The 26,599-nt window shown below is 47.0% G+C and overlaps 1 protein-coding gene across 3 annotated transcripts in view; it reads right to left on the bottom strand.

Annotated features, from left to right (window-relative positions):
• The window catches only part of LOC137524284 (complement factor H-like), a 340,451-nt gene that overhangs the window by 18,997 nt on the left and 294,855 nt on the right, over positions 1 to 26,599 (bottom strand). For all 3 annotated transcript variants that reach the window (XM_068243963.1, XM_068243965.1, XM_068243962.1), the window contains one exon: positions 16,052 to 16,225. In XM_068243963.1, the coding sequence (XP_068100064.1) occupies positions 16,052 to 16,225 (174 nt within the window). The remainder of the gene's footprint in view (positions 1 to 16,051; positions 16,226 to 26,599) is intronic.

The following is a 26,599-nucleotide window of genomic DNA, read 5'->3' on the forward strand; positions in this document are numbered from 1 at the left end:
CAACTAACAGACTGGCCCCACTCCATTCTGTACTGAACTCAGCTACTTGTCTAATTCATCTTTCATCTCGTTCCTCCTCTGCTGCCGCTCTCTGTCAAGCTCTTTACTGGCTACCAATTAGCCAGAGGACCCAGTTAAAACTCTTAACCCTAACCTAAAAAGCTCTCCACTCTCCAAAACCTCTCTCTCCTGTACATCAACCCACTAGTTTCCAGATACCAACCCAATCACAATCTCAGATCTGCACATGACCTTTATGTCCTCTAGAATTACCTCCTCACGTTGATGTATACAAGATTTAGTATGTGCTTCACCCCTCCTCTGGAATGCCCTTCCACAGCACATCTGTCATTCTCCAATCTTTGTACCTTTTATCCACCACTACAGTATATTTACGTCCTTTGTGACTCCATCTAAGCCACGAGTCAGTAGATATACGTCTTGTAGCAGATGCAGTGCTGTGCAGGATTGGGCTTGCTCCTGTGCACATTTTTGGCACTATCTGATGCATCACTAATTGGTGAAAGGGAATATATGTTTCCTGAGCTAATGAGATTGAGTTTTACCATTAAAAATACTTTTATTTTCTCAGTTCATAGTGAAAAATACACTCTGTAGCATTATTTCAGAATCAAATATCTTCACCACAAATTGTGACAGGAACATAATCTAAGTTTTGTAATAAGCAGTAAAAAATAGTTAAACAAAATGTGAATTTTTTTATCTACAGTAGCACTTTTTATTTTTAAAGAGAACCTGTACTAATGTAAAATTATTTAAAATAAACACTCGAGGTAACTTCAAATGAACATTACATAGTTACCTTGCCATCAGTTCCTCTCAGAAGCTCACCATTTTCTTCTGACAATAATTCCTTCCAGTTCTGACAACATTTTGTCAGAACTGAAATATATCAGTTGCTTTCAGTTATATATCAGTTGCTGTCAGTTACAGCTGAGAGGAGAACTGATGTGTCCATGTTTCCCTATGGCTCAAGTGAGCGATGTTACAGTTTAACTGTGTGCTGACCAGAAAGCTGTTATGGGGTAATGGCTATTTTCAAAATGGAGGACTGAGAATTCCCTTGATCACAGTGGCCAAACAGGATGCAGGAGAGGAGAAAGAGATTGATGAGTAGACTACACAGGAGGTAAGTATGATGTGTGAATGTTTATTTAGACTTTTATTTTCAGTTCAGGTTTTCTTTAAACTGGAATTGGTAAAACTGAGAAATATCGTGATTTTTCTATTTTTTTTCCTTGTTTCCCCATTAAAATTCATAGGAAAAAAAAATAGTTGGAGGGAAAAATGGCATACAATGAAAGCCTAGTTTGTCTTGAGAAAAACAATATCTATTTCATTTCTGTGTCATAAGTAGGGATTTAGTTATTTGTGATTAAATAAGGACATAGCTAAACTGTCAAAACTGCTCTGGTCCATAAGTGGGAAACAAGGTCGGGATTGCGAAGTGGTTAAACGCTCTCTCAAAACTCACTTTTTCCAACAAGCCTACGCTCTACCTTAGGCCCACTTCCCCTTTGCCCTAAGGCCAAGTTGCACTCCTACTAGATATACTAAAACACACTACCTCTAGGTATGTTTTTTGTATACTACCCCATCCCTTGTTTCCACCCCTAGTCCTTTAGATTGTAAACTCGCAAAGGCAGGGCTGACCCCCCCCCCCCCCCCCCCCTTCCTTTGTGTCTTGGAATCTATTATACATTTTATTCATCATGCTACTTTTGTCACTGTCATTACCTTTTCTGTATTTTGTATCAATTTTGTCAGTTTGTCACCAATGCTGTATTTTGTTTATTGGTGTATACCATTTGCCTGTATTATGTACCCCATGTTAGTTTTTTACTTTGTACAGAACCACAGAATATGTTGGTGCTTTATAAATTAATCCATGACCTTAATGTGCTTCTTCTTGAGCCACTCCTTTGTTGCCTTTGCTGTATGTTTTGGGTCATTGTCGTGCTGGAACACCCATCCACGACCCATTTTCAGTTTCCTGGCAGAGGGAAGGAGGTTGACGTTCAGGATTTCACGATACATGGCTCCGTCCATTTTCCCGTTAATGTGATTAAGTAGTCCTGTGCCCTTAACAGAAAAACATCCCCAAAGCAAAATGTTTCCACCCCCATGCTTGATGTTTTGGGGGTCATAGGCAGCATTTTTCTTCCTCCAAACACAGCGAGTTGAGTTAATGCCAAAGAGCTCTATTTTGGTCTCATCAGACCACAGCACCTTCTCCCAGTCACTCACAGAATCATTCAGGTGTTCATTGGCAAACTTCAGACGGGCCTGCACATGTGCCTTCTTGAGCAGGGGGACCTTGCGAGCCCTGCAGGATTTTAATCCATTGCGGTGTAATGTGTTTCCAATGGTTTTCTTGGTGACTGTGGTCCCTGCTAATTTGAGGTCATTCACTAACTCCTCCCGTGTAGTTCTAGGATGCTTTTTCACCTTTCTCAGAACCATTGACACCCCACGAGGTGAGATCTTGCGTGGAGCCCCAGAGCGAGGTCGAATGATGGTCATTTTGTGCTCCTTCCATTTTCGAACAATCGCACCAACAGTTGTCACCTTCCCTCCCAGCTTCTTGCTAATGGTTTTGTAGCCCATTCCAGCCTTGTGCAGGTCTACAATTTTGTCTCTGACATCCTTGGACAGCTCTTTGGTCTTTCCCATGTTGGAGAGTTTGGAGTCTGCTTGCTTGATTGATTGATTCTGTGGACAGGTGTCTTTTATACAGGTGACTAGTTAAGACAGGTGTCCTTAATGAGGGTGACTAATTGAGTAGAAGTGTCTAACCACTCTGTGGGAGCCAGAACTCTTAATGGTTGGTAGGGGTTCAAAAACTTATTTCACTCAATGAAATGCAAATCAGTTGCTATCTTTTATTTAAGGTTATTTTTTCTATTTTCCTTTTGATGTGCTATCTGCCACTGTTAAAATAAACCTACCATTGAAATGATACTGTTCTGAGACTTTTCATTTCTTTGTCATTGGACAAACTTACAAAATCAGTGAGGGGTCAAATAATTATTTACTCCACTGTAGGCCTATGCTTTTTGTATTGATATCCAATACATTTTCCTCTACATGTAAAGATGTGAGTTGGTCTGGCAAACCAAGTTGTGCATTGAACTTTGAATTTTAACTTTTTTACTCGCGTAAACTCTTGGGGCAACAAAATGTTGCAACAGTATTGCCCAAATTGTTCTTAGAGCGGGGTTGTCAGCTATAAAATCAAGTTCCATTTACCCACTGCTCTGTATTTATTATGCAGCCTGCAACCTGACCTTGCATTGCAAGCATTCCAATCTAATCAGAAATGTTTCTACTGTAATAATTCTTATCTCAGTCAGCTTGACTCTATTTGGTATGTTGCCAACGAGAAGGAAGCTTGTCATCTCCCCTCCCACATGCTTGCTCCTCACTGACTGGCTGAGGGCAGTTTAGTGAGCTGCTGAAATACTATCTATGCTTTGCTCACATGTGCTTACAAAGCAAGCTAGCTATGACAGTGCAGTGTCGAGGAGAAAAATAGAGTAAGGGAGGAAATTACATTACAATTAGCTTCAGTCAGAGGGAATAAAAATGGAAAATGCCTCAAACAGAATTCTCTTTATTTACTATATACAATTCACTTCAAAACCGGGACAGTACAATACATCTGTTATGTTAGTAGAATAAGTATTTATCTACTTATAAATGTGTTTTTTCCCTTAAAGGATTAAAGGATACCTGTGACATGTGACATGATAGATATGGGTTTGTACAGAGCCTAGCACACAAATAACTATGTTATGTTCCTTTTTTCTTTCTCTGCCTGAAAAAGTTAAATATCAGGTATGTAAGTGGCTGACTCAGTCCTGACTCAGACAGGAAGTGACTACAGTGTGACCCTCACTGATAAGAAATTCCAGCTATAAAACACTTTTCTAGCAGAAAATGGCTTCTGAGAGCAGGATGAAGAGATAAAAAAGGGCAATAGTTCATAGATTTTAGCTCTGGCATACTTCAATGAAGGTGTCTTTGAGCAAAAACAATAAAAAAAAGTTAAAACATAAAAAGTAGATTTAAACATAAAATTAAACTGTGGAACATCTTAAAAAGTCATTTTTAGGAGAAGTAAGATAGATGCAATCATTTATTTCATTTGTTTATTTTCGCCTCTGGTGTCTTTTAACTATCCCTGCGGCTTTAAGGGAGTAAATAGACATTTAAAGAGAACCTGTACTGAGTAAAAGTATTTAAAATAAACACATGAGGTAACTTCAAATGAACATTACATAGTTACTTTGCCATCAGTTCCTCTCAGAAGCTCACCATTTTCTTCTGACAATGATCCCTTCCAGTTCTGACAACATTTTGTCAGAACTGAAATATATCAGTTACTGTCAGTTATATATCAGTTGCTGTCAGTTACAGCTGAGAGGAGTACTGATGTGTCCATGTTTCCCTATGGCTCAAGTGGGCAATGTTACAGTTTAACTGTGTTCTGACCAGGAAGCTGTTATGGTGTATTGGCCATTTTCAAAATGGAGGACGGAGAATTCCATTGATCACGGCGGACAAACAGGACGCAGGAGAGGAAAAAGAGATTGAGGAGTAGACTACTCAGCAGGTAAGTATGACTTGTGTATGTTTATTTTGACTTTTAATCTTCACTTCAGGTTTTCTTTAAGCTTGTTTTCATTGCTGCTCTTCTTGAACCATCCATCAACTGACAGAGGACAGGCTGGTCAAAGTTCTTCCGTGCTCAATTGATGGTTTGCTTGCGTTGCAGCAACACCAAATCAGTCAGTAAATGTCCAACTCTGATTTCTCCACTCATACAATGTATTGCACTAGGACGGGCTCCCTACCCCGTGTGTGAGTACAGCTTACAGAGTAATTTTTATGGGGGGTGCGGAGGGCAACAGTAACTAGTTAACCCCCTTGGCGGTATGAAAAATACCGCCAGGGGGCAGCGCAGCAGTTTTTAAATTTTTTATTTTTAAATCATGTAGCGAGCCCAGGGCATCCCCCCGCCCAGCCCAGCGGCATCCCCCCGCCCGCTTCGATCGCCTTCGGCGATCTCCGATCAGGAAATCCCGTTCAAAGAACGGGATTTCCTGGAGGGCTTCCCCTGTCGCCATGGCGACGGGGCGGGATGACGTCCCCGACGTCAGCGACGTCGGGACGTCATTGGAAGACCCGATCCACCCCTTGGCGCTGCCTGGCACTGATTGGCCAGGCAGCGCAGGGGTCTAGGGGGGGCGCGCGCCGCACCGGATAGCGGCGATCAGGCGCGTGGCGGCGGCGATCGGGGTGCTGGCGCAGCTAGCAAAGTGCTAGCTGCGTCCAGCAAAAAAAAAATTATTTCAATCGGCCCAGCAGGGCCTGAGCGGCACCCTCCGGCGGCTTACCCCGTGTCACACACGGGGTTACCGCTAAGGAGGTTAATACATTAACATCTCACATTTATGGAATATTACTAAAATTGGACCTACAAAGGTCCTCTAAAATAATTAAGAAGGAAGAGGCAGGCATCCTTTAAATACAATGAGATGGAGTATACATAATCCTTTAACCAGTATTGTTTACAACAGATGTAAGGAAAGAACTGGAAATCAGTCCTCAGGCCTTGCAAGAGGAAGAGGTGTGGCCAATGCAGCACCCAGAGGGCTGCCCAGATACAATTCCAGTTACAATACTATCACTCCTTAAACTTAAACTACTTAAACTGTACACATAATCTCTGATTTATCTCAACAGAGTCAGAGTCCACTTCCTCCGTATCCAGTTGCAACCTAAAAGGAAAGCATGGCATCTGAGAATATCATGGTGTTTAGGATAATTATATTGGCAGGGGTGTTTTTAGGCATAGGCATTACAGTCCATTGCCTGGAGTGCCAATAGTTCTGGGGTGCCATACCCCTGATTAAGCCCCATCTCCTGTATTAGGCCATGCCTCCGCGGCAAAGCCACACCTCCCACAGGGGCTTGTACTTCCTTCTGTCCCCTTGTGCCCCTCCCATTTTTTCCCCTTGCGCCTCCTCCTTTCTCCCTTTGTGCCTCCTTCTGTCTCCTTGTGCCACCTTCAATCCCCCTGTGCCACCTCTTCCCCCCTGTGCAACCAGAGATGGATTAAAGTGAAATGGTGCTCTAGGCAAGCAACGATTTTGGACGCATGCTTAACAGCCAACTAGCTTTTTTTGTCAAGATTTGTTGGGGTTATTTGTTAGCATAAACTGGCCCCTATACTCTCTCCAGGCCCTAGGCATCTGCCTTAGTTGCCTTGTGGATGATCCAGATCTGTGTGCATCCCTATGGGCCTCCCTCTGTCCCACTCTGCCTCCTTCTGCCCCCTTTGTGCCTCCCTCTGTCTCCTTGTCCCACTCTCTGTTCTCATCCCCCTCCTGCACTCCCCCAGTCCAGTATGTAAAGGCAGAGTATAGCGCAGCAGAAGCTGTGCTCTAACCTCCCCTCTGGAGTCCAGTTCTGTGCCTGTGCAACCATCCTATCTGTTTTCTGCTCTCTCTAGTGCCTCAATCTCCCCCTGGGGGTACTTACTTGGGAGGGGAAGCCTCTGGATCCTATTGAGGCTTCCCCATCCTCCTCCATTCCATGGTGGTCTCATTGTGCCCCTCCGAACAGCGAGCATGTAAATATATCTACCTTTTCGGCTCCAGTAGAGGCACAGCAGCAGCTCTTGGCTCAGGATAAGGCTGAAATAGCCGATCCCAGTCGAGTCCTCTCTACTGCGCAGGCGCATGTTGCCTGTGCAGTCGAGCGGATTCGTCTGTGATCGGCTATTTCTGCCTTATCCTGAGCCGAGAGCTGCTACTGCATCTACGCTGGATCCGGGGGAGGTAAATATTGCAGGCGCTACTGTGCCTGCACCACAGCATGACAAATTGTCGGCTGTGGCTTTGGAGGGGCCCAGTTAGGCTATCTTGGAATGGAGAAGGACAGGGGAAGCCTCGATAGGATACAGAGGCTTCCCCCTCCTGAAGCAAGTACCCCCCCATGGCATTTTTTTTTTGTTACATGGTCTCTTTAACATACCCTGCAAATTTGCTGTTTTTAGCATGTACGGGGACTTTGCTATTAACCGCTAAATTTGGCAGCCATTAAACTTTAAAAATAACCATTAAAAAAACATTTGTGCAAAATACGTATTTTTGGTGACTGTTTCACATTTGATCCTCCCCGCCATGCCACTGTCCAGGTCTTGGTATACTTTTTACACCCTTTTTAATGAACCTTAGGCTGCAAATGCCCTGAAAATGTTTTAAGTCGAACGTTTGCAGAAAATTTGTGAATGGGTTCGCAGACACAAAAATTTGATGTTCGTCCATCACTAATGTTATAGGCAGGTAGTGGGTGGTAAAGTTTATCACTTATCTTCTTGCCCAAAATTCATTAAAGACACAAACTTTGTCCCCCTCTAGCTACAAGACAGAATTAAGTCTTCTAAATGTCTGTGACCACACCCATCTGCTTGCCCCGACCTGCCCCTAGCTCAGCAGCCAACAATTGGGCTGTGGCTGCCAAACTGGGACAGGCCACAACAAGCAGGTAGGGGTGACCACTGAGCTTCTGAAGACTGTAGAGAAAAAATGCCATGGTGGATTTGCCGAGTAGGCGGGTGGTGTTTCTGTCATTAGTAAATTATGGGGCAGCAGGTAAGTAATTTACCCTACCACTTACTGATCCCTGCATGGATGATAAAAAGCCTTACTTTGCAGGCTTTCTATTTTACACTGGAGGTTCTCTTTAATAAAAGCTATACAAATACATTTCAAAATGCTGCATATTCTCTTTAAATACAATTAAAACATTCCAATATCAAATTAGTAACGTGTAAATTACTATTTTATGTTATATTTGTATTATTATAAATTACTGTTTTTTTTATGATTTTATAATCTAGTATAAGAAAATGATTCATTGAGGAGCCCTTATGAAATCAACGAAAGGGAAAGAAATACACAGAAATGAAATATACATTTGTAATAGTTATACTAACATTAACATATTAGTATACAGTGGAACCTTGCTTTTGGAGCATAATTCGTTCCGGAAGCATGCTTGTAATCCAAAGCACTCTTATATCAATGATTACAGAAGAAATACCGCACTAGGATTCACCACCAGATAAAATAATAAAAAATAATAAAAGAAGAATGTCTCTTTAAATCGTGGAGCACAATAACAAAAAAAAAGTCACTTAACTTCCGATTACTGTATATATGGAGATATCGCGCTACAGTTCACAGTTCCAATGTGATGATGAAATAAAGTTCATTAGGAAGGTATTCCATCCAAAAGGTCACAGGACAGGTAATGTATAAATGCACACATGGGGGCACATTTATACATTTGGGGGAACAGCACCAGAGGTTTTGTCGCATCCATCACTCGCACCACTTTACAAAGTACATAGTCATGTCATTGACTGTCCTCTGATGAGCTCACTTTCTAATCTCTGCCATAGTCAAAATCTAATCTCCTACCATATTAATATTATATATATATATAAATCACTGACATCTTCTGCACTTTACAGAGTACATAGCCATGTCACTGACTGTCCTCAGAGGAGCTCACAATCGAATCCTACCATACTTATAGTCTAATGTCCTACCATATTATTATTATGTATTTATATAGCACTGACATCTTCTACAGCACTTTACAGAGTACATACCCATGTTTCCCCGAAAATAAGACACTGTCTTATATTAATTTTTGCTCTACAAGATGTGCTAGGGCTTATTTTCAGAGGATGTCTTATTTTTTGGGCAAACACTGGTAGTTTTCCTATACAAAATGTACGTACTGTATGCCATGCTGAAACACGTGCAGCATACACAGAGCTTGTGGTTTGCAGATATTGGCTCTCACTTACAAGAAATTGATTCTGCTGATCATGTGAGTAAGTCTATTTCTTGCAGGCAGAGAACTCTGTCAGGCTCCCCAGAGCTATGATAGGATAAGCTGTGTGTCCTGGGAAGAGGTGAAGAGGTGAAGTGTTGTTGATGGTGACTTGCTGGTGTCATGTGGGCTGCTAGCTAGGGCTTAAATTCAGAGGATGTCTTAAATTCTTGAAATTCCTGCTAGGTATTATTCTCAGGGGCTGTCGTACTTTAGGGGAAACATGGTAGTCATGCCACTGACTGTCCTCAGAGGAGCTCACACTCTAATCCTACCATAGTCATAGTCTAATATCCTACCATATTATTATTATGTATTTATATAGCACTGCCACTGACATCTTCTGCAGCACTGTAGAGAGTACATAGGCATGTCTCTGACTGTCCCCAGAGTAGCTCATAGTACAATCCCTGCTATAGTCATGGACTAATATTTTCACTATAGGATTGTTTGGGGGAAACCAGTTGACTTGTATGTTTTCGTACCAGTATATTCTGAAGATGTAGGAGAATATGAAGTATCTGAATGAAATCTGGGGGCAATTATATCTGGCTTCCTATATAGGGGGAACCTATACCTGGAGTGATACTGAGGGCCCCTATACCTGGCTACCTAACCAGGGTGCACCTATACCTGGCTACCTAAAACTCATAGCAAAAAGAGACTTCAAGTGATCTCCGGCAGGGCCGAAGATAGACCATCAGTGACAGGACGCTGGGGTGGGGCCTATAGAATTCTAGGGCCCTGCCAGGGGGGTTCTACCATGAAGCAAATGAAGACACTTATCAGACACTTGGCCAGAGCTGCAAGCTCTGAGGGAATGCTTGCTGGTATAATCATTAGTGTTGTCCGGATCTTTGATCCAAATCTATTTTGTGAGTCGAATCATCCGAATCATCAAAATGAACAATTTGGTTCACAAAGGGGGTGGAGCCAGCAGCGGCACGCCCCCCTCTCAGCAGGCAGGGGGGTCCTGGAAGCAGAGCAGAGATGGATCGCTCAGTTGGAGGGGAGCCAGCCTTGCAGCCAGGGACAGGTAGATGAGAGAGAGGGGACATGGGTGCCACTGCCAGATATGTGTAGAGCACACGTACTGGCTGTAATGTGCTGCTCATTTTAGGCTGTCTGTTCCGTAGTTGTGCATAGTGAACAAATGGGAAACTTTTGGCTCAGAAGCACAGCTGCTCATTAACTTTGCAGACAGTGTGCTGGGCTAGAATGACAGGCTCCGTGATTGCAGTGCAATATGATCCTCCTGCACTCGCTCTAAACAGCTGCACTTCTCCCTAAATTTATGATGAGTGTTGGAGGTGAGAAAAGGACACATTGGGGAATGTTTTCTTTCACTGTGAGACGTTTGCATTCAAAGTATACAGAGGAACATATAGGCAGGGGTCGAGTCCTGCGCGAACGCGGGGGGACGACGTCCACTTACTATTATTGCAGAGTGCACGTCGTCCACCCTAGCACCCTGGAGGGGAGCAGCGCAGTGGAGAGGAGCATTGGGCAGAGAAGCGGGGAAGGGTGGACGTTTCCCCCCCCCCCTTTCCTCACCTTGGGGCACCTCTTCCTGGCTCTCCCCTCCATAACAATAGCGGTGGTGGCTGGCGGCGGTGACTGGCAGCGAGTATCAGTGGGCGGGACTTACCTCCTCCAGTGTTCCGGCGAGTGGACGCTGTGCGTGCCGCTGCTCTGGTCTTCACTAGACCAGAGCAGCTGCACACACAGCGTCCACTCGCTGGAACAGGAGGAGGTACGTCCCACCCACTGATGCCCACTGCCACTGCCAGCCACCGCTGCAATCGTACTGGAGGGGAGAGGCAGGAAGAGGAGCCCCAAGGTGAGGGAAGAGGGGGGAAACATCCGCCCTTCCCCGCTGCTCTGCCCAATGCTCCTCTCCACTGCGCTGCTCCCCTCCAGCTGGGGGTACACATAGCTACATATACTGGGGACACCTATACACCTGGCTACATTTACTGAGGCCACTATACACCTGGCTACATATACTGGGGCCACTATACACCTGGCAATATATACTGGGGACACCTATACACCTGGCTACATAAATTGGGGACATATACACCTGGCTACATATACTGGGGCCACTATACACCTGGCTACATATACTGGGGCCACTATACACCTGGCTACTAGGGATGGTCGGAAATGCCAATTTCCGATTCCGCGGTAATTCCGCATTCCGCTATTGCCAATTACCGATTCCGCTTTCCGGTACCAATTTCCACATTCCAATGCGGAATTTCCGCCGGAAATTGCGGCAATTCCGCCCGACTTTAACATAGATTTTCTCAAAAACTATAAGGTCTTTTTGAAAACTTTTTTTGCATCTTGTTCAGAAGATTCTATTTAATAAACCCTGAAAATGTGGTGTTTCTAGAACTTACGGGGGCTTTGCTATTAACCACTAAAGTCGGCAGGTTTTTACTGTAATATAAATGCAGAAAATAGGCAGATGCAGATTTTCTGCATTTTACTTTACAGTAAAAATCTTTAATAGCAAAGCCCCCGTAAGTCCTAGAAACACCAAATTTTCAGGGTTTATTAAACCGAATCTTGTGAACAATATGCAAAAAAATGTTTTCAAAAAGACCTTACAGTTTTTGAGAAAATCGATGTTAAAGTCGGGCAGAATTTCCGCGATTTTCGGCGGAAATCCGCCTAACACACTTGCATTACCGATTTCCGCATTCCGATGCAGAAATGCAAATTCCGATCGGAATTTCGGAAATTGCATTTCCGCGGAATCCGAATGAGCATCCCTACTGGCTACATATACTGGGGACATATACACCTGGCTACATATACTGGGGCCACTATACACCTGGCTGCATACACTGGGGACACATACATCTGGCTACATATACTGGGGCCACTATACACCTGGCTACATATACTGGGGACACCTATACACCTGGCTACATATACTGGGGACACCTGGCTATTCTGGGGACACCTATAGACCTGGCTACCTATTCTGGTGACATCTCTACATCTGGCCACCTATTCTGGGGACAACTATACACATGGCTACTTATACTGGGGAAATGTATAGACCTTGCTAGCTATACTGGGGGTACCTATTTTGGGGGAACTGCTGTCAGATCTGTATTTTTGGGGAACTGCTGATGCCAGATTACATGTATTTTGGGAAACCGCTGCCAGATTGTGTATGTTGGGGGACTGCTGCCAGATTACATGTATTTTGGGTGTTACGTGTATTTTGGGTGATCCACTGCCAGGTTTTGCGTATTTTGGGGAACTGCTTCCAGATTATGTGTATGTTGGGGGAACTGCTGCTGCCAGATTGTCTATTTTGGGGGAACCACTGCCATATTATCTGTATTTTGGAGGAACCTCTGCCAGATTATGTGTATTTTTGGTGAAATGCTGTCAGATTACATCTACTTTTTGGGGATACACTACGACAGAGCTCAAACTTCCCCTGGCAGACCTTTTATACCACTGCTAAGGCCATATATATTTGGCCCCACCCATGACCACGCCCACGCTATGCTTAACCACGCCCATTTTTGGCGCACCACGCATAGAGATTTTTAAGGTGAGTCCACTCACCTCTTTTTCCAGGACTAGACCCCTGCATATAGGTGAAATATATTTAAAGCATATGATTGCAACTTGTGCATAATGTGTGCAAAAAAAAAAAACATTTCTGCTCTCTGCTCACCCCTCTTTGTCCACCTCCTCCCTTCTCTGTCCACTCCCTGCCCTTCTCTGTCCATCTTCTCCCCTTCTCTGTTTGTCCACCCCCCTCCCCTTCTCTGTCCACTGCAGGGAAAGTCCTGTCCTGCTAGTCATTTCACCCCCGAATGCTTCCCTGGTAAAATGATTTGAGATTCGGATCAAAGATCCAGATCTTTTCAATGATCCGATTCGAATCATCCGAATCATTGAAAAGATCCGTCTTCCCATCTCTAATAATCATGTCATTCAATAGCAGCACCAGCTTTCCGTTTCTCACAGAGACCTCTTGACCCCCCTCCTTGTGAATGCATCTTCTCATCATTATTCACTTCAGTCTCCACCCTCCCCACTTGGAGACAGTTTGAGTATCCAGAGCAGAGAAAGCTAGGGCCCTTTTCCACCAGCGCGTTTGCGCTGGCTGAATCGGAAAGACGCAAACCGCTAGCGATTTTACAATCGATACGGTTTGCTTTTTAACATAGGAATCGCGGTAGGTCATTTCCACTACCGCGATTCGTTTTTTACGGGAACGCGAACGCGCGGCGGAGTGATATTTGCCGCGATTTTGCTATGCAGTGCATAGCATAGCAAAATCGCGGCCGCAAACGTCGGGGAATCGCCGGTAATTGCGATTCAGCAATCGCTAGTGTTCAGCGTGAACGCTAGCGACTGCTAGTGGAAAAGGGCCCTAACTGATTTCCTTACTGGCTGTTTACAAACTTTACAGCTCTGAACAAAGCGGATAACCAAAGTTATGCTACAAGGAATTCATCAGGACAGGAAGACAGTGAGGAATACTGCCTGTGCGTGAGGTATGCATGTATCATGTCTTTGTAGTGTGCTCTAGTCTATAGACAGTATGTACAGATGGCTGTGTTGATTTTGGATCTGAGATCTCATGCACACTTATAATGCACATGTGATAGCATTGATCCTCAGGTGTTTTGTCACTGTCCCAGCTCCCAGGGTCGGACTGGGACACTGGGGGCCCACCAAAGAAATTTCAACCTGGGGCCCACACATCCCATGATTGCGGTGAAAAAAGGGCGTGACCATGCACTGGAAGGTGGGCGTGGTCATGATGTATTATGGACAGGGCCAAATGTACATGATCTTAGCAGCATTGTAATTCAGAGACACTGCTGCCCAGCAAAACTTTGCATAGAGTCCCCTCCTTCAATATAAAGTAATGTCCTACTTTGCAGAGGTTGCGACTGCATCGGTACCCTTGGGCCAAAGGGGCCCCGAAGGGCCCTCCCTCAACTACAATATTAAATCTCTATTGGTCCTTTGCTCATAATAATCACTTTTATAGATACTTTGGACAGTGGTAATCATTAACAAGCTATTTCCCATCCCCTTCTTGCACCTCTGACACTGTAGTTGCCATTGGCAGGTTTTGGTGCATCGTATCAATTGTTATGTATAGAGTTCTTGGGGGGCCCCATTGTAAAATTTGCATTGAGGCCTACAGCTCCTTAGCTACGCCACTGCTCTCAGCATGAGTGATTACAGCACTGAGAAGATAATTTTTGTGCAGCAGGCAGCAATTGGAGCTCTGTCAGACAAGGAGGGGGGCCCACCAGAGACCTGGAGGGGGGGCCCACCGAGGGAAAAAACTGTACTAGTGTGGCCTAGTCCGACCCTGCCAGCTCCTCAGCCCAAAAACACAAGAGATTAGCATGCCCTCTGTTAAAGCACATCCTTTTGTGGTTTATATGAAAGCTTCATATGTCCATGCACATCACAGAGCATGTGAAGTACATGAAAGTTAGCTGGTGTGTGTAATACACACACACGCCCTTTTTCCAGTGCATGGACACGCCCATTTTTTGCCGCGGCGCAGGTCATAAGCTATCCTAGAAGTTGGTCTGGCACCTGCATAGCACCCTCAAAAAATACATCCTGGAGCCGCCCCTGGTGTAAGCACTTTGTAGGTGATTGCAGCTGCATTTTCCAGTGATTATGCTAACTCATATACTGTGTATCTGAGTACAAACGCTCACAAAAAGCTGCATGTCCTGCAATTATGATTTGCAAGATCGCAATCACTCTAGTGGGCTCAACACCATAGCCTGGCATTAGCAAAGCTTTTTTACAAAGCGCTGGCAATTATCAAAACTCTAAAATCATTCCAAAAAGTGCTCTAGTGTGTCCCAGACCTTACAAATGAAAGATGAAAATGGGCATAAGAGCGCCCGTGCGTTCAGGCATTTAAAGAGCGTTTTTTTGTAGATTGTGATCTGACATGAGGGGGGCCCAGTTGGTTTTCCCAGTGAGGGGCCCAGAAATTTCTAAAGGCGGCCATGATCTCCAGTACTGTGATGATTACTGTATGCGTGCCAAATGCAGTCCTGTGGAGCAGCTCACTATATACACCAGCCTGTAAATAGGAACAATAACGTAGATGTGGTCGATGGGGGGCGCACTTGGGCAGCTCAGCCTCTGTTGGTGATAGACCTTATCCCGGCCCTGCAAGACATTGCTTGCATATCAAGTCAAAAATTCACAATAAAGTTTGCTTGTATAGAAAAGTGCTCTTAAACCGAGTTACTCCCAGTCCAAGGTTTTACTGTACAAACAAAGGCATATTAGGCATTGTTAGTTTTTTCCCATTGGCACACGTTCAAAATATGCTTGAATTACAATGCTGTAAGACCCTATGGGCTCGATTCACAAAGCGGTGCTAACCCAGTAAGAGACTTTAGGCGTGATAACCATTGCACCACGCTGGTGAAAAGCCAGTTTAGGTGTGATAAGTTTAGGCATGCTAAGTTTAGGCATGCTAAGTTTAGATAAGTTTAGATCGCACGCAAAGTCCCGCACGCAAAGCAGCGCCATTAAACTTTATGCGAAGTGCACCAGACTTTGCTAGCGCAAAACTTTTGATCAGCTGTGCACTGCGGTGCTAACCCAGTTGGTGCTTAAACTTATCACGCCTAAACGTATCACGCCTAAACTTATCATGCCTAAACTTAACATGCCTAAACTTATCACACCTAAACTTATCATGCCTAAACTGAGTTTAGGCATGATAAAGGGCTTTTCACCAGCGTGCTAACTGTTAGCACCGCTTTGTGAATCAGGCCCATTGTCTATTAACTGTGTTCTGAATAAATGCCTTTTCCAGTTGAACTGGCGCCCTATCTTGTAGAGAGGTAAGCAACTGCCTCTCTATATTATTGGACATTATCAGAAATAACTTCTCTAATACATCAGGCATCTCCATCCCTGTATTTTGTTAAAAAGATTAATTATTGTTAGGTGATTGACAGAGGGGGAGCATGTAACACACCTATGAAAACAGTTCCTATATCTAAAAAAAAAAATTATAAATCAGCATGCACTAAATTCATATGCACTGATCTAACACGTGAAATGTTGATGACATTACCTCTGCAAACTGGCGTCTTGTCCCAGACTCCATTTATACAAGTGATTCTTTCACGCCCTTCAAGTTTATAGAAATGTGCACACTTATATTGCACAGAAGAACCTGATCTATAGCTCTCATTTAATCTTTCTGTAATTTCTGCATAAGTCACTGTTGGTGGTGCATCACAGTTCACTGCAGAGTCAAAAAGAAGAAAACAGAAGACACTACATCTTTAAAGGTTACACAATGGTAGCAGGAAAAAGGCGCCCAATAAATATCATTAACAACATTATGAAATTAACGTTTTTGAAGTATGTTATTATTTTAGAATGTTATAGTTTTTGTCATATTATTTTTTTGTAAATACAGATCTTAGGTTATCAAAGATATTATCCTTTCTATGTGTAAAAGGGTGTCTCTGCAGGGGGAATGGTTAGGGTTAGACACCACCGGAGGGGTGGTTAGGGTTAGGCATCACCGGAGGGGTGGTTAGGGTTAGGCAACACCAGGGAGAGTGGTTAGGGTTAGACACCACCAGAGGGGTTGGTTAGAGATAGGCATCACCAGGAGAATGGTTAGGGTTAGACACCACCGGAGGGGTGGTTAGGGTTAGGCATCACCAGGAGAATGGTTAGGGTTAGACACCACCGGAGGGGTGGTTAGGGTTAGGCATCACCAGGAGAATGGTTAGGGTTAGACACCACCGGAGGGGTGGTTAGGGTTAGGCATCACCGGAGGGGTGGTTAGGGTTAGGCACCACCAGGGAGAGTGGTTAGGGTTAGACACCACCAGAGGGGTGGTTAGAGATAGGCATCACCAGGAGAATGGTTAGGGTTAGACACCACCGGAGGGGTGGTTAGGGTTAGGCATCACCAGGAGAATGGTTAGGGTTAGACACCACCGGAGGGGTGGTTAGGGTTAGGCATCACCAAGAGAATGGTTAGGGTTAGACACCACACCACCGGAGGGGTGGTTAGGGTTAGGCATCACCAGGAGAATGGTTAGGGTTAGACACCACCGGAGGGGTGGTTAGGGTTAGGCATTACCAGGAGAATGGTTAGGGTTAGACACCACTGGAGGGGTGGTTAGGGTTAGGCATCACCAGGAGAGTGGTTAGTTTTAGGCACCACCAGGGTAGGGTTCTGTATGAGAGTAGGGTTAGGTTAAGCTGTATTGTTGAATTACATTACGATTTTTAACATTAATATATCTTTGTTAACAACTCCTGTCTGTTTTAAAATGGTATTTATCGTTTACCAATTTTGTTAATTATGTTTATCGTTATTTAGGTTTCAATATCCACCAGCGCCATTTTATTATCCAGCTGGGACCTTTTTTCCTGTGCCCTTTTTTCATGCATGCTACACAACAATACAGAATTTTTGAAGACATAAAGTTTGTTTGATTAATGAACAAAACAGCAATATAATGTGTACCAATTAGAATCCTCTGTGTGACCTGAAAGATTATCTGTGCACTTAAGGCAATGCAAAGTATCCTTGAAGACACACTCACCTAAAGGATTATTAGGAACACCTGTTCAATTTCTCATTAATGCAAGTACGTAATCAACCAATCACTTGGCAATTGCTTCAATGCATTTAGGGGTGTGGTCCTGGTCAAGACAATCTCCTGATCTCCAAACTGAATGTCAGAATGGGAAAGAAAGGTGATTTGAGCAATTTTGAGCGTGGCATGGTTGTTGGTGCCAGAAGGGCCGGTCTGAGTATTTCACAATCTGCTCAGTTACTAGGATTTTCACACACAACCATTTCTAGGGTTTACAAAAAATGGTGTGAAAAGGTAAAAACATCCAGTATGCGGCAGTCCTGTGGGCGAAAATGCCTTGTTGATGCTACAGGTCAGAGGAGAATGGGCCTACTGACAGGGTTGCTCGGAAACTACGCCTATGCGAATCTACGCGTCGTAGTTTATGGAATACGCATTGCGTAGTATACCGTAGTTTGGGAACTACGCGTAGTAAAATACGCGTAGTCAATCCGCCGACATTCGCGGCTACGGTTTCTACGCGTACTTACCTCGTATTATGCGTAGTTTCAATGCGTAGTTTGCGGTGCGTGGTAATGCATAGACACATACCGCTAGGCGTTACCTACGCGTATGTCACACAATACGCTTTCCTACGAAGTTAAGTTGGCAGGCGTAGTTTCCTCAATAGCCATAGCTTACGCCTATGCATAGTTTCGTACGCGTAGTTTCTGGGATAACGATTCATTTGATTCAGTTCAAACAGAACCGGCTCAATGATGAGCCGGTTACTATAGCTTAGAATGCGTCCTGTGTGGACGTATACCGCTGGCTCCCGCTGTCCCTCCCCACCTGCCTGCACCTGTCACCCCTCACCTAGGCTAGCACCCGGTGCACTCATGGGTGCACCGGGTGCCAGGCTAGGTGAGGGTGACAGGTGAGGAAGCGGGGAGGACAGCGGGAGCTGGCGCTATGCGTCGGCAGGGAGCATTCTAAGGTATAGTATAGTTAATTGCCGTGGGAGATCTTCAATCAACTTAACTGAAGATCGCAAGATTGGAGGATACTGTATACGTTGGATCGTTTACCGAGGATATGGGCGTGGGAACATTTTTTTAAAGGTACAGGTAAGTATTTCTGGTTAATTTAGAATAATAAAATACTTTTCTCGTGGTTGTGTTTTTATTTCATTTACCCTTTGTGGAAATGGGTAAGGGGTACTTTGTACCCCAATACTCATTTCTCCTGGGAGGGGGGTGGGCATCTGGCTTCCCCTTCTTAAAGGGGACTCCCAGATGCCGCCATGAACCCCCCCACCAGGGAGTCGTCGCCCCCACCTCCTCCTGGGGCACCGGAGGTGGGGAAGAGCCCCTTGTCCATGGATTGGACAAGGGCTCGGGGGAGAGGGGAAGGCTTGGCCGCCCCTCACCCCCCAGAGCCCCCTCATACCATAGACCATGCGGGCTGGTATAGCTCAGGGTGTGAAGCCCCAGTCGGCCGGGGCTCCCCATTCTGGCTATCCCAGCCTGCATGGGTGACAAGGGGTTACAGAGGCTCAGGAGGGGGGACCCCACGCCATTTTTTTTTCAGATTTCCCACACTCAGCACATAAAAATAATAAAAAAAAAAAATATATATAGTTTTTAAAGGACTTCCGAGGCCACAAGTATGAAAAAAGTTACATACCGTTTCATAATCCAGATCCATGGAGGACGCCATCCGCGCCCTCCCATTCATTCCGCCATGGCACTCGCAGTAATACCAGCCCTGGTGTGGTCCCGACCCCTCCGAACGGGTCGTGTTCCCATTCCACCCTCAATATGGCCGCCACAGATTGCCGCAGCTGCGCAGTCCGCATAGAACCCGACCCATTCGGAGGGGTCGGGACGCGACGGGGGGCGGTATTACTGTGGGGGCTATGGCGGAATGAACTGGAATGCGCGGATGGCGTCCTCCATGGATCTGGATTATGAAAAGGTATTTAACTTTTTTCACATTTGCGGCCTTGGAAGTCCTTTAAATATTGTTTCCCGCTATCTTTTTAACATATCCTGGAAATTTGGTGTTGTAGGATGTAAGGGGCCTTTGCTATTAACTGCTAAAGTCTGCGGGTAATAACCAACGAGAGTTATAGGGGTGCAAATGTGCTGAATTTTGCCATTGGCTTTCATTGGGCTCCCTATTTCACTTTCAAAAATCTCAAATCTTTTCAAAGGGTGATAGCTCAGCAGTGGAAACTTTTCTAGCATTGTAGGGACTCTTAGGGGATCATGACTGGTGAGTTTCGGGCCCCTAGGCCAAAGAGGTCATAGCCTAGGGTCATAAAAACCTGTTTATTTGGACAATGTTAATGGTGGAGATTCTGACGAACATAAATCACAGCCATGGCCGTTAGCAACATCTGAATCTCACGACATGTCTCATGCAGGTAGAAAGCATATTGTTATAATTGCACTGCAATGTTGGGTTCCCTACATCTCTGCAAACCAGAGTTATGGGGGTGCAAAAGTGCTAAAAGCCCCCATAAGCTCTTATTGGTTTCCCTATTTCACTTTCCAAAATCTCACGTCATTTCAAAGGGCAATGGCTCAGAAGTGGCAAATTTTCTAGCATTGTAGGAACTGTTAGGGGGATCATGACTGGTGAGTTTCAGGCCCCTAGGCCAAAGAGGTCATAGCCTAGGGTCACAAAAGCCTGGTTATTTCGGCAATGTCAATGGTGGCGATTCAGACGTACGTAAATCGCAGCCATGGCCATTAGCAACATCTGAATCTCCCGACCTGTCTCATGCAGGTAGAAAGCATATTGTTGTAATTGCACTGCAATGTTGGGTTCCCTTCATCTCTGCAAACCAGAATTATGGGGGTGCAAAAGTGCTAAAATCCCCCATAGGCTTTCATTGGGCTTCCTATTTCACTTTCCAAGATCTCACGTCATTTCAAAGGGCAATGGCTCAGAAGTGGCAAATTTTCTAGCATTGTAGGGACCCTTAGGGGGATCATGACTGGTGAGTTTCGGGCCCCTAGGCCAAAGAGGTCATAGTCTAGGGTCATAAAAACCTGTTTATTTGGGCAATGTTAATGGTGGAGATTCTGACGAACGTAAATCGCAGCCATGGCCGTTAGCAACGTCTGAATCTCACGACATGTATCATGCAGGTAGAAGGCATATTGTTGTAATTGCACTGCAATGTTGGGTTCCCTACATCTCTGAAAACCAGAGTTATGGGGGTGCAAAAGTGCTAAAATCCCCCATAGGCTTTCATTGGGCTCCCTATTTCACTTTCCAAAATCTTATGTCATTTCAAAGGGCAACGGCTCAGAAGTGGCAAATTTTCTAGCATTGTAGGGACCCTTAGGGGGAACATGACTGGTGAGTTTCGGGCCCCTCGGCCAAAGAGGTCATAGTCTAGGGTCACAAAAACCGGTTTATTTAGGCAATGTCAATGGTGGCGATTCTGACATACGTAAATCGCAGCTATAGTCGTTAGCAACGTCTGAATCTCACGACATGTCTCATGCAGGTAGAAGGCATATTGTTGTAATTTCACTGCAATGTGGGGTTCCCTACATCTCTGCAAACCAGAGTTATGGGGGTGCAAATGTGCTAAAATCCCCCATAGGCTTTGATTAGGGCCTAGGTTTTGAGGGCACAAAAGCACAGGTTTCTGCTGAACGGTAGCAGCCCCAAATTTTCAGGCTTTGTAGGGAATTTAATGGAGCTCAGGGCTGGTGAGTTTCGGGCCCTTACCTTACCGTTTGGCAGAAACCTGCACTTTTGTACCCTCATAACCTAGGCCCCAATGAAAGCCTATGGGGGATTTGAACACTTTTACACCCCCTTAACTCTGGTTTGCAGAGATGTAGGGAACCCAAAATTGGAGTGCAAGTACAACTATATGCCTTCTACCTGCATGCGACATGTCGTGAGATTCAGACTTTGCTAATGGGCATGGCTGCGATTTATGTTCGTCACCACAGTACAATTGCAAAAATACGTTTTTGTGACCCTAGGCTATGATCTCTTTGGGTTAGGGGCCCGAAACTCACCAGTCCTGAGCCCCCTAAGAGTCCCTACAATGCTAGAAAATTTGCCACTGCTGAGCCATCGTTCTTTGAAAAAATGTGAGATTTTGGAAAGTGAAATAGGAAGCCCAATGAAATCCAATGGCAAAATTCAGCACTTTTGCACCACCATAACAAGGGTTTGAGTCCTGCGTGAACGCAGGTGGATGACGTCCACCTACTTTTTTTGGAGAGTGGACGTCGTCCACCCTAGCATGTGTGGAGGGGAGCAGCGCAGTGAAAAGTTGCATTGAGCAGAGCAGTGGGGAAGGGCGGAAGTCTCCCCCACCTTGGGGCTCCTCTCCCTCACTCTCCCCTCCAGAACATTTGCGGCGGTGGCTGGCATCAGTGGGCGGGACTTTCTTCCTCCTGTTTCGACGAGTTGAACTGTGCGTGCTGCTAGACCAGACTAGCTGAACGCACAGCTTCAACTCGCCGAAACGAGGAGTAGGTAAGTCCCGCCCACTGTTGCCCGCTGCCAGCCACCACCGCAAATGTTCTGGAGGGGGGAGTGAGGGAGGGGAGCCCCAAGGTGAGGGAAGGGGAGGAGACTTCCACCCTTCCCCATTGCTCTGCTCAACGCTCCTCTTCACTGCGCTGCTCCCCTCCTGCTGTGGGGACACCTGGCCAGTGGTGCTCAGCAGAGCTCGAATATTCGAGTAGCTCGAATATTCGAGCTCTTTTTCAGCTATTCGAGCTCGGTATTCGAGCTCCGAATAGCTGCAGCTATTCGAATGGGCTATCCGAGTACACTCGAATAGCCCATTCACTATTCGAGCTATTCGAGCAACCCGGCGCTATTCGAGCTCGGTACCGAGCTCGAATAGCGTCATAGCCCAGATTGATGTCCTTAGAGCCAATCAGAGGGCTCCCAGGCCCTCTGACGGCAGCCAATCACAGAGGGGGACCCTGGCCAGCCCCTACCCTATAAATAGCGGCCGCCATGTTCCGTTTCTCCATGCTTGCCTGAGACTTGTACAGAGAGAGAGTTGCTCCTTTGTGCTTTGGCTTAGCAAGTGCTCTATTGTGATCATTTACCTAGCGTTTTTGCTCACCTACACCTGCCATATACACCTATATTGTTGTTAGTTAGATAAACATTGTATTTTAGTTAGTAGCTTGTGTGTTACATTAGAGACAGGCAGCTGCTGCAAGCTTACAGGTTTAGGCCTCAGGGGGGCCTTGCCTCTGTGGGCAGCTGTCCTCTGTTTATTTCTCTCATCTATACCAGTATTTCTGCTGTCCTTTACTAATAGTATTGTAGTTATACTGTACTAGGAGTAGGACACTCACTGACTGTCACTGTTTATAGGCTACTAGCTAGCTCCTGCGTGTGTGCACTCACTCACTGTCTGTGTGTACACACACTCTATTTCCTTCTGATTACTGATAGATTATTGTTAGTTAGTTGTACTTACTTACTACTTACTCTTACTGTACCCGTAGGGACACTCACTGTCACTGTTCATATAGGCTACTAGCTCCTGCGTGTGCGCACTGCACTCACTGTCTGAGTGTACACACACAACACACACTCTATTTCCTTCTGATCGCTGATTGATTATCGTAATTAGTTAGTTCTACTTACTGTTACTACTTACTCTTACTGTACTAGGAGTCTAGGACACTCAGTCACTGTCCATAGGCTACTAGCTCCTGCGTGCGTGCACTCACTGTCTGAGTGTACACACACCCACACTCCATTTCCTTCTGATCGCTGATTGATTATTGTAATTAGTTAGTTCTATTTACTGTTACTACTTACTCTTACTGTACTAGGAGTCTAGGACACTCAGTCACTGTGTTCATAGGCTACTAGCTCCTGCGTGCGTGCACTCACTGTCTGAGTGTACACACACTAAATTTACTTGTGATTACTACTGATTATTGTAACTGCTAGTTGTACTTCCTGACTGTTACTACTTACTTACTGTACTAGGGGACACTCACTCAGTCACCTCACCAACCAACCCACTCCATTAAAGTACCCCACTTTTCACCCGCCCTTTTACAAAACTTTTGTCTATACGCCCAAAACATTTAAGATGTCTGGAAGTGGCAGCCAGCGCGGTTTGGGCAAGGGGAAGGGCAGCAAGGGAATCAGGAGGAGAGGGAGCAGCATTGTGGCAAGCCGCGGCCGCGGGCGCGCCACCATGCACAGTTCCGCAGCAGCAGCAGCAGCGTCAGTGGCTAACATTCCTCCCATAGCCACTGGCTGTGGACGCCTTGGGCGCCGCCCAGCAGGAGCATCTGCAACTCACGCTGCAGAGACACAGCAGCAGCAGCGTGTAGCACCTGCTCCCATTTTCCTCCAGCCGGGTCGGAAACGTCCCATTGAGGAAAAGGATGCAGACACTGTGGTGCAACTCATGACGGAGGATGAGCAGCCCGCCATCAGCTCTGCATCCGAGGCCTCCACCCTCACCACCACCACCACCCCTGTTCGCAGCAGCCGCCCAGCAGGGTCTGGGGAGGAGGCCAGTTCACCGTCACTCGCCGACCTGTCATTCAGCAGTCTTTTGACCCCAGGCATCATGAGTAAATTGTCTGCTGTTGTTGGCGATCTTGAGGAGGAGATGCTGATGGGCACTTTGGGGGATGAGGGATTGGACAGCAAGACTGTGGCGACAGTCAAGCAGCCCATCCATGCATCAGGAGAGGAGTTTGGGGGGTCCTCATCCCAGCAGGACATGTTTCAGGAGGGGGAGGATGATGATGACCCGGTGACAGACAGAGACTGGGTGCCACCACCTCCAGGGGATGTCGTCCTCAGCAGCTCTGAGGAGGAGGAGGAGGATGCGCTTGTGGGCCTTGCAAGGAGGCGCATCATTGCAAGCATTGGCAGCGTCCCACAGCCTGCTGGTGTCTCAGGCTCAGCAGCAGCAGCAGCAGCATCAGCCAGTACCACCCCCAGCCGCACCCAAGCCCCCCCCCAACCACCACAGGGAGACAGGCAGCAGCGCTTCCATGCCGTAGGGGGAAGTTTCTGTCACCAATCTGGCGGTTTTTCACCATGCCCACTGTGTACAGAAAGTACGCCACTTGCAACCACTGTCAGCGGAAGTTGAGCAGAGGTGCAGACCCCTTAAAGTTCAGCACCAGCTCGCTCATCAACCACCTTGCGGCTAAACATTTCCACCAGCATGAGGAGTTCCAGAGGCTGAAGGCATCTGCTGCTGGCAGTGGCACCACACCCATCACTGCACAGCCTTCAGCAGCAGCAGCAGCAACAGCAGCCACCCGCCCTCCTGCTCCTCCAGCAGCACCAGCAGGAGTGCGGAAACGCACTGCTCCTCCCCCCTCTGCAACTCCTGCCGCCGACACTGAGGCCTGTTCTGGCAGCCAGTCCTCAGTGGCCTCCTCTGCTGTGTCTGCTGATTCCCGTGTCAGCAAAAGGCCACGCCAGAGCCTTTTGAGCGAGTCCTTCCAGGGGGTGGTTAGGGCTCTGCCTCCCAGCAGCCGTCGCGTGCGGCAGCTGAACGGCTTGCTGGCACGGGCCATGTGCTCCCAACTCCTGCCGTACACGCTCGTGCAGGAGGGGAGCGACATTCGTGCGCTGCTTGCTTGCGCAGCCCCAGACTGGCAGCTCCCCAGCAGACACTTCTTTGCCCGCAAGGCCATTCCTGCACTGCACCGCTTTGTGATGGCCAATGTGGAGCGAGGGCTGGAGCACGCGGTTGGTGAAAGGGTCCATGTCACCATGGACTCCTGGAGCAGCCGCTTCGGGACAGGCCGCTACCTGTCCTTCACTGTCCACTGGGTCAGCTTGGTGGAAGGGGGTGAGGATGGGAGAGCAGCAGCGGGCACAGCAGCAGCAGCAACACAGTGGGTGGTGCCACCCCGCAGGCTCAGGGGAACTGCAGCAGGTTCCTCCGATCCTCTGCCATCCTCCGGCACACCTGGCCAAACCCCCCGCCTCAGCAGCAGCGTGAAGGCCCGCCACTGCCAAGCGCTGCTGCACTTGGTCAGCCTTGGGAAGACCAAGCTGACGGCAACCCATGTGTTGGCCAAACTCCAGGAGCAGGAGAGGATTTGGCTGACCCCCAGAGGCCTCAGAGTCGGAGAGGTGGTGGCCGACAATGGGGCCAATCTGGTTGCCGCAATAGACAGGGGAAACCTGACCCACATCCCCTGTCTTGCCCACGTGCTGAACCTGGTGGTGCAGAAGTTCCTGCGCACCTACCAGGGGATGGGCGAACTGCTGGAAACGGCAAGGAATGTTGTGCGTCACTTCCGGCGCTCGGCTGCAGCCTGTGCGAGCCTGGAAGACGTGCAAAAGGAGCTGGATCTGCCACGCCATCGGCTGATCCTTGACGTTCCGACTCGCTGGAACTCCACCCTGGCGATGTTGGAGCGTCTGGTTGAACAGAGGCGCGCTGTCAAAAAGTACCTTGCCCTGGCCACTGTTTCCGCAGCTCAGAGAAGGGACAAGACCAGCAACATCCCGTCCATCGTCCGCGATGATGACTGGAGGCACATGCAGCAGGTGTGCTTAGTGCTGGCTCCCTTCCTGCAGGCCACAAACATGGTGAGCAGGGACCATGCTATGGTCTGCGAGTGGGTGCCCCTGGTTTCTCTGCTGAACAGGGCCCTCGATGCTTTGCTGGAACAGGGAGCGGCAGCCTTGGACCAGCAGGAGCGGCAACCAGCTGCGCAGTCCACCTCTGAGGGGGAGGAGGAGGAGGACTTGGTGGAGGTCCCTGACCTGGCAGCTGATGAGGGGGATCAGCACAGCGCAGCTGAGTTGGTGCGGGGGTGGAGAGAGGATGAGGCGGCAGAGGAGGAGGATGAGGACAGCACTGACGTCGATGTGCCAGCAGACGTGGCCCGCCTCTTCCCAATGGCAGCGCACATGCTGACGTGCCTGCGCAGGGACCCCAGGGTGATCCAGATGAAGCAGAGGGAGGACATCTGGATCAGCATGATGTTGGACCCACGCCTCAAGGGGAAGTTGAGCCAGTTCCTGCCGCCTGCAGGAGGAGACCCAGCGCAACAAATAAGGAGCTTGCAGCAG

Source organism: Hyperolius riggenbachi, chromosome 7 (genome assembly GCF_040937935.1).
Source record: "Hyperolius riggenbachi isolate aHypRig1 chromosome 7, aHypRig1.pri, whole genome shotgun sequence".
Taxonomy (NCBI): Eukaryota; Metazoa; Chordata; class Amphibia; order Anura; family Hyperoliidae; genus Hyperolius; species Hyperolius riggenbachi.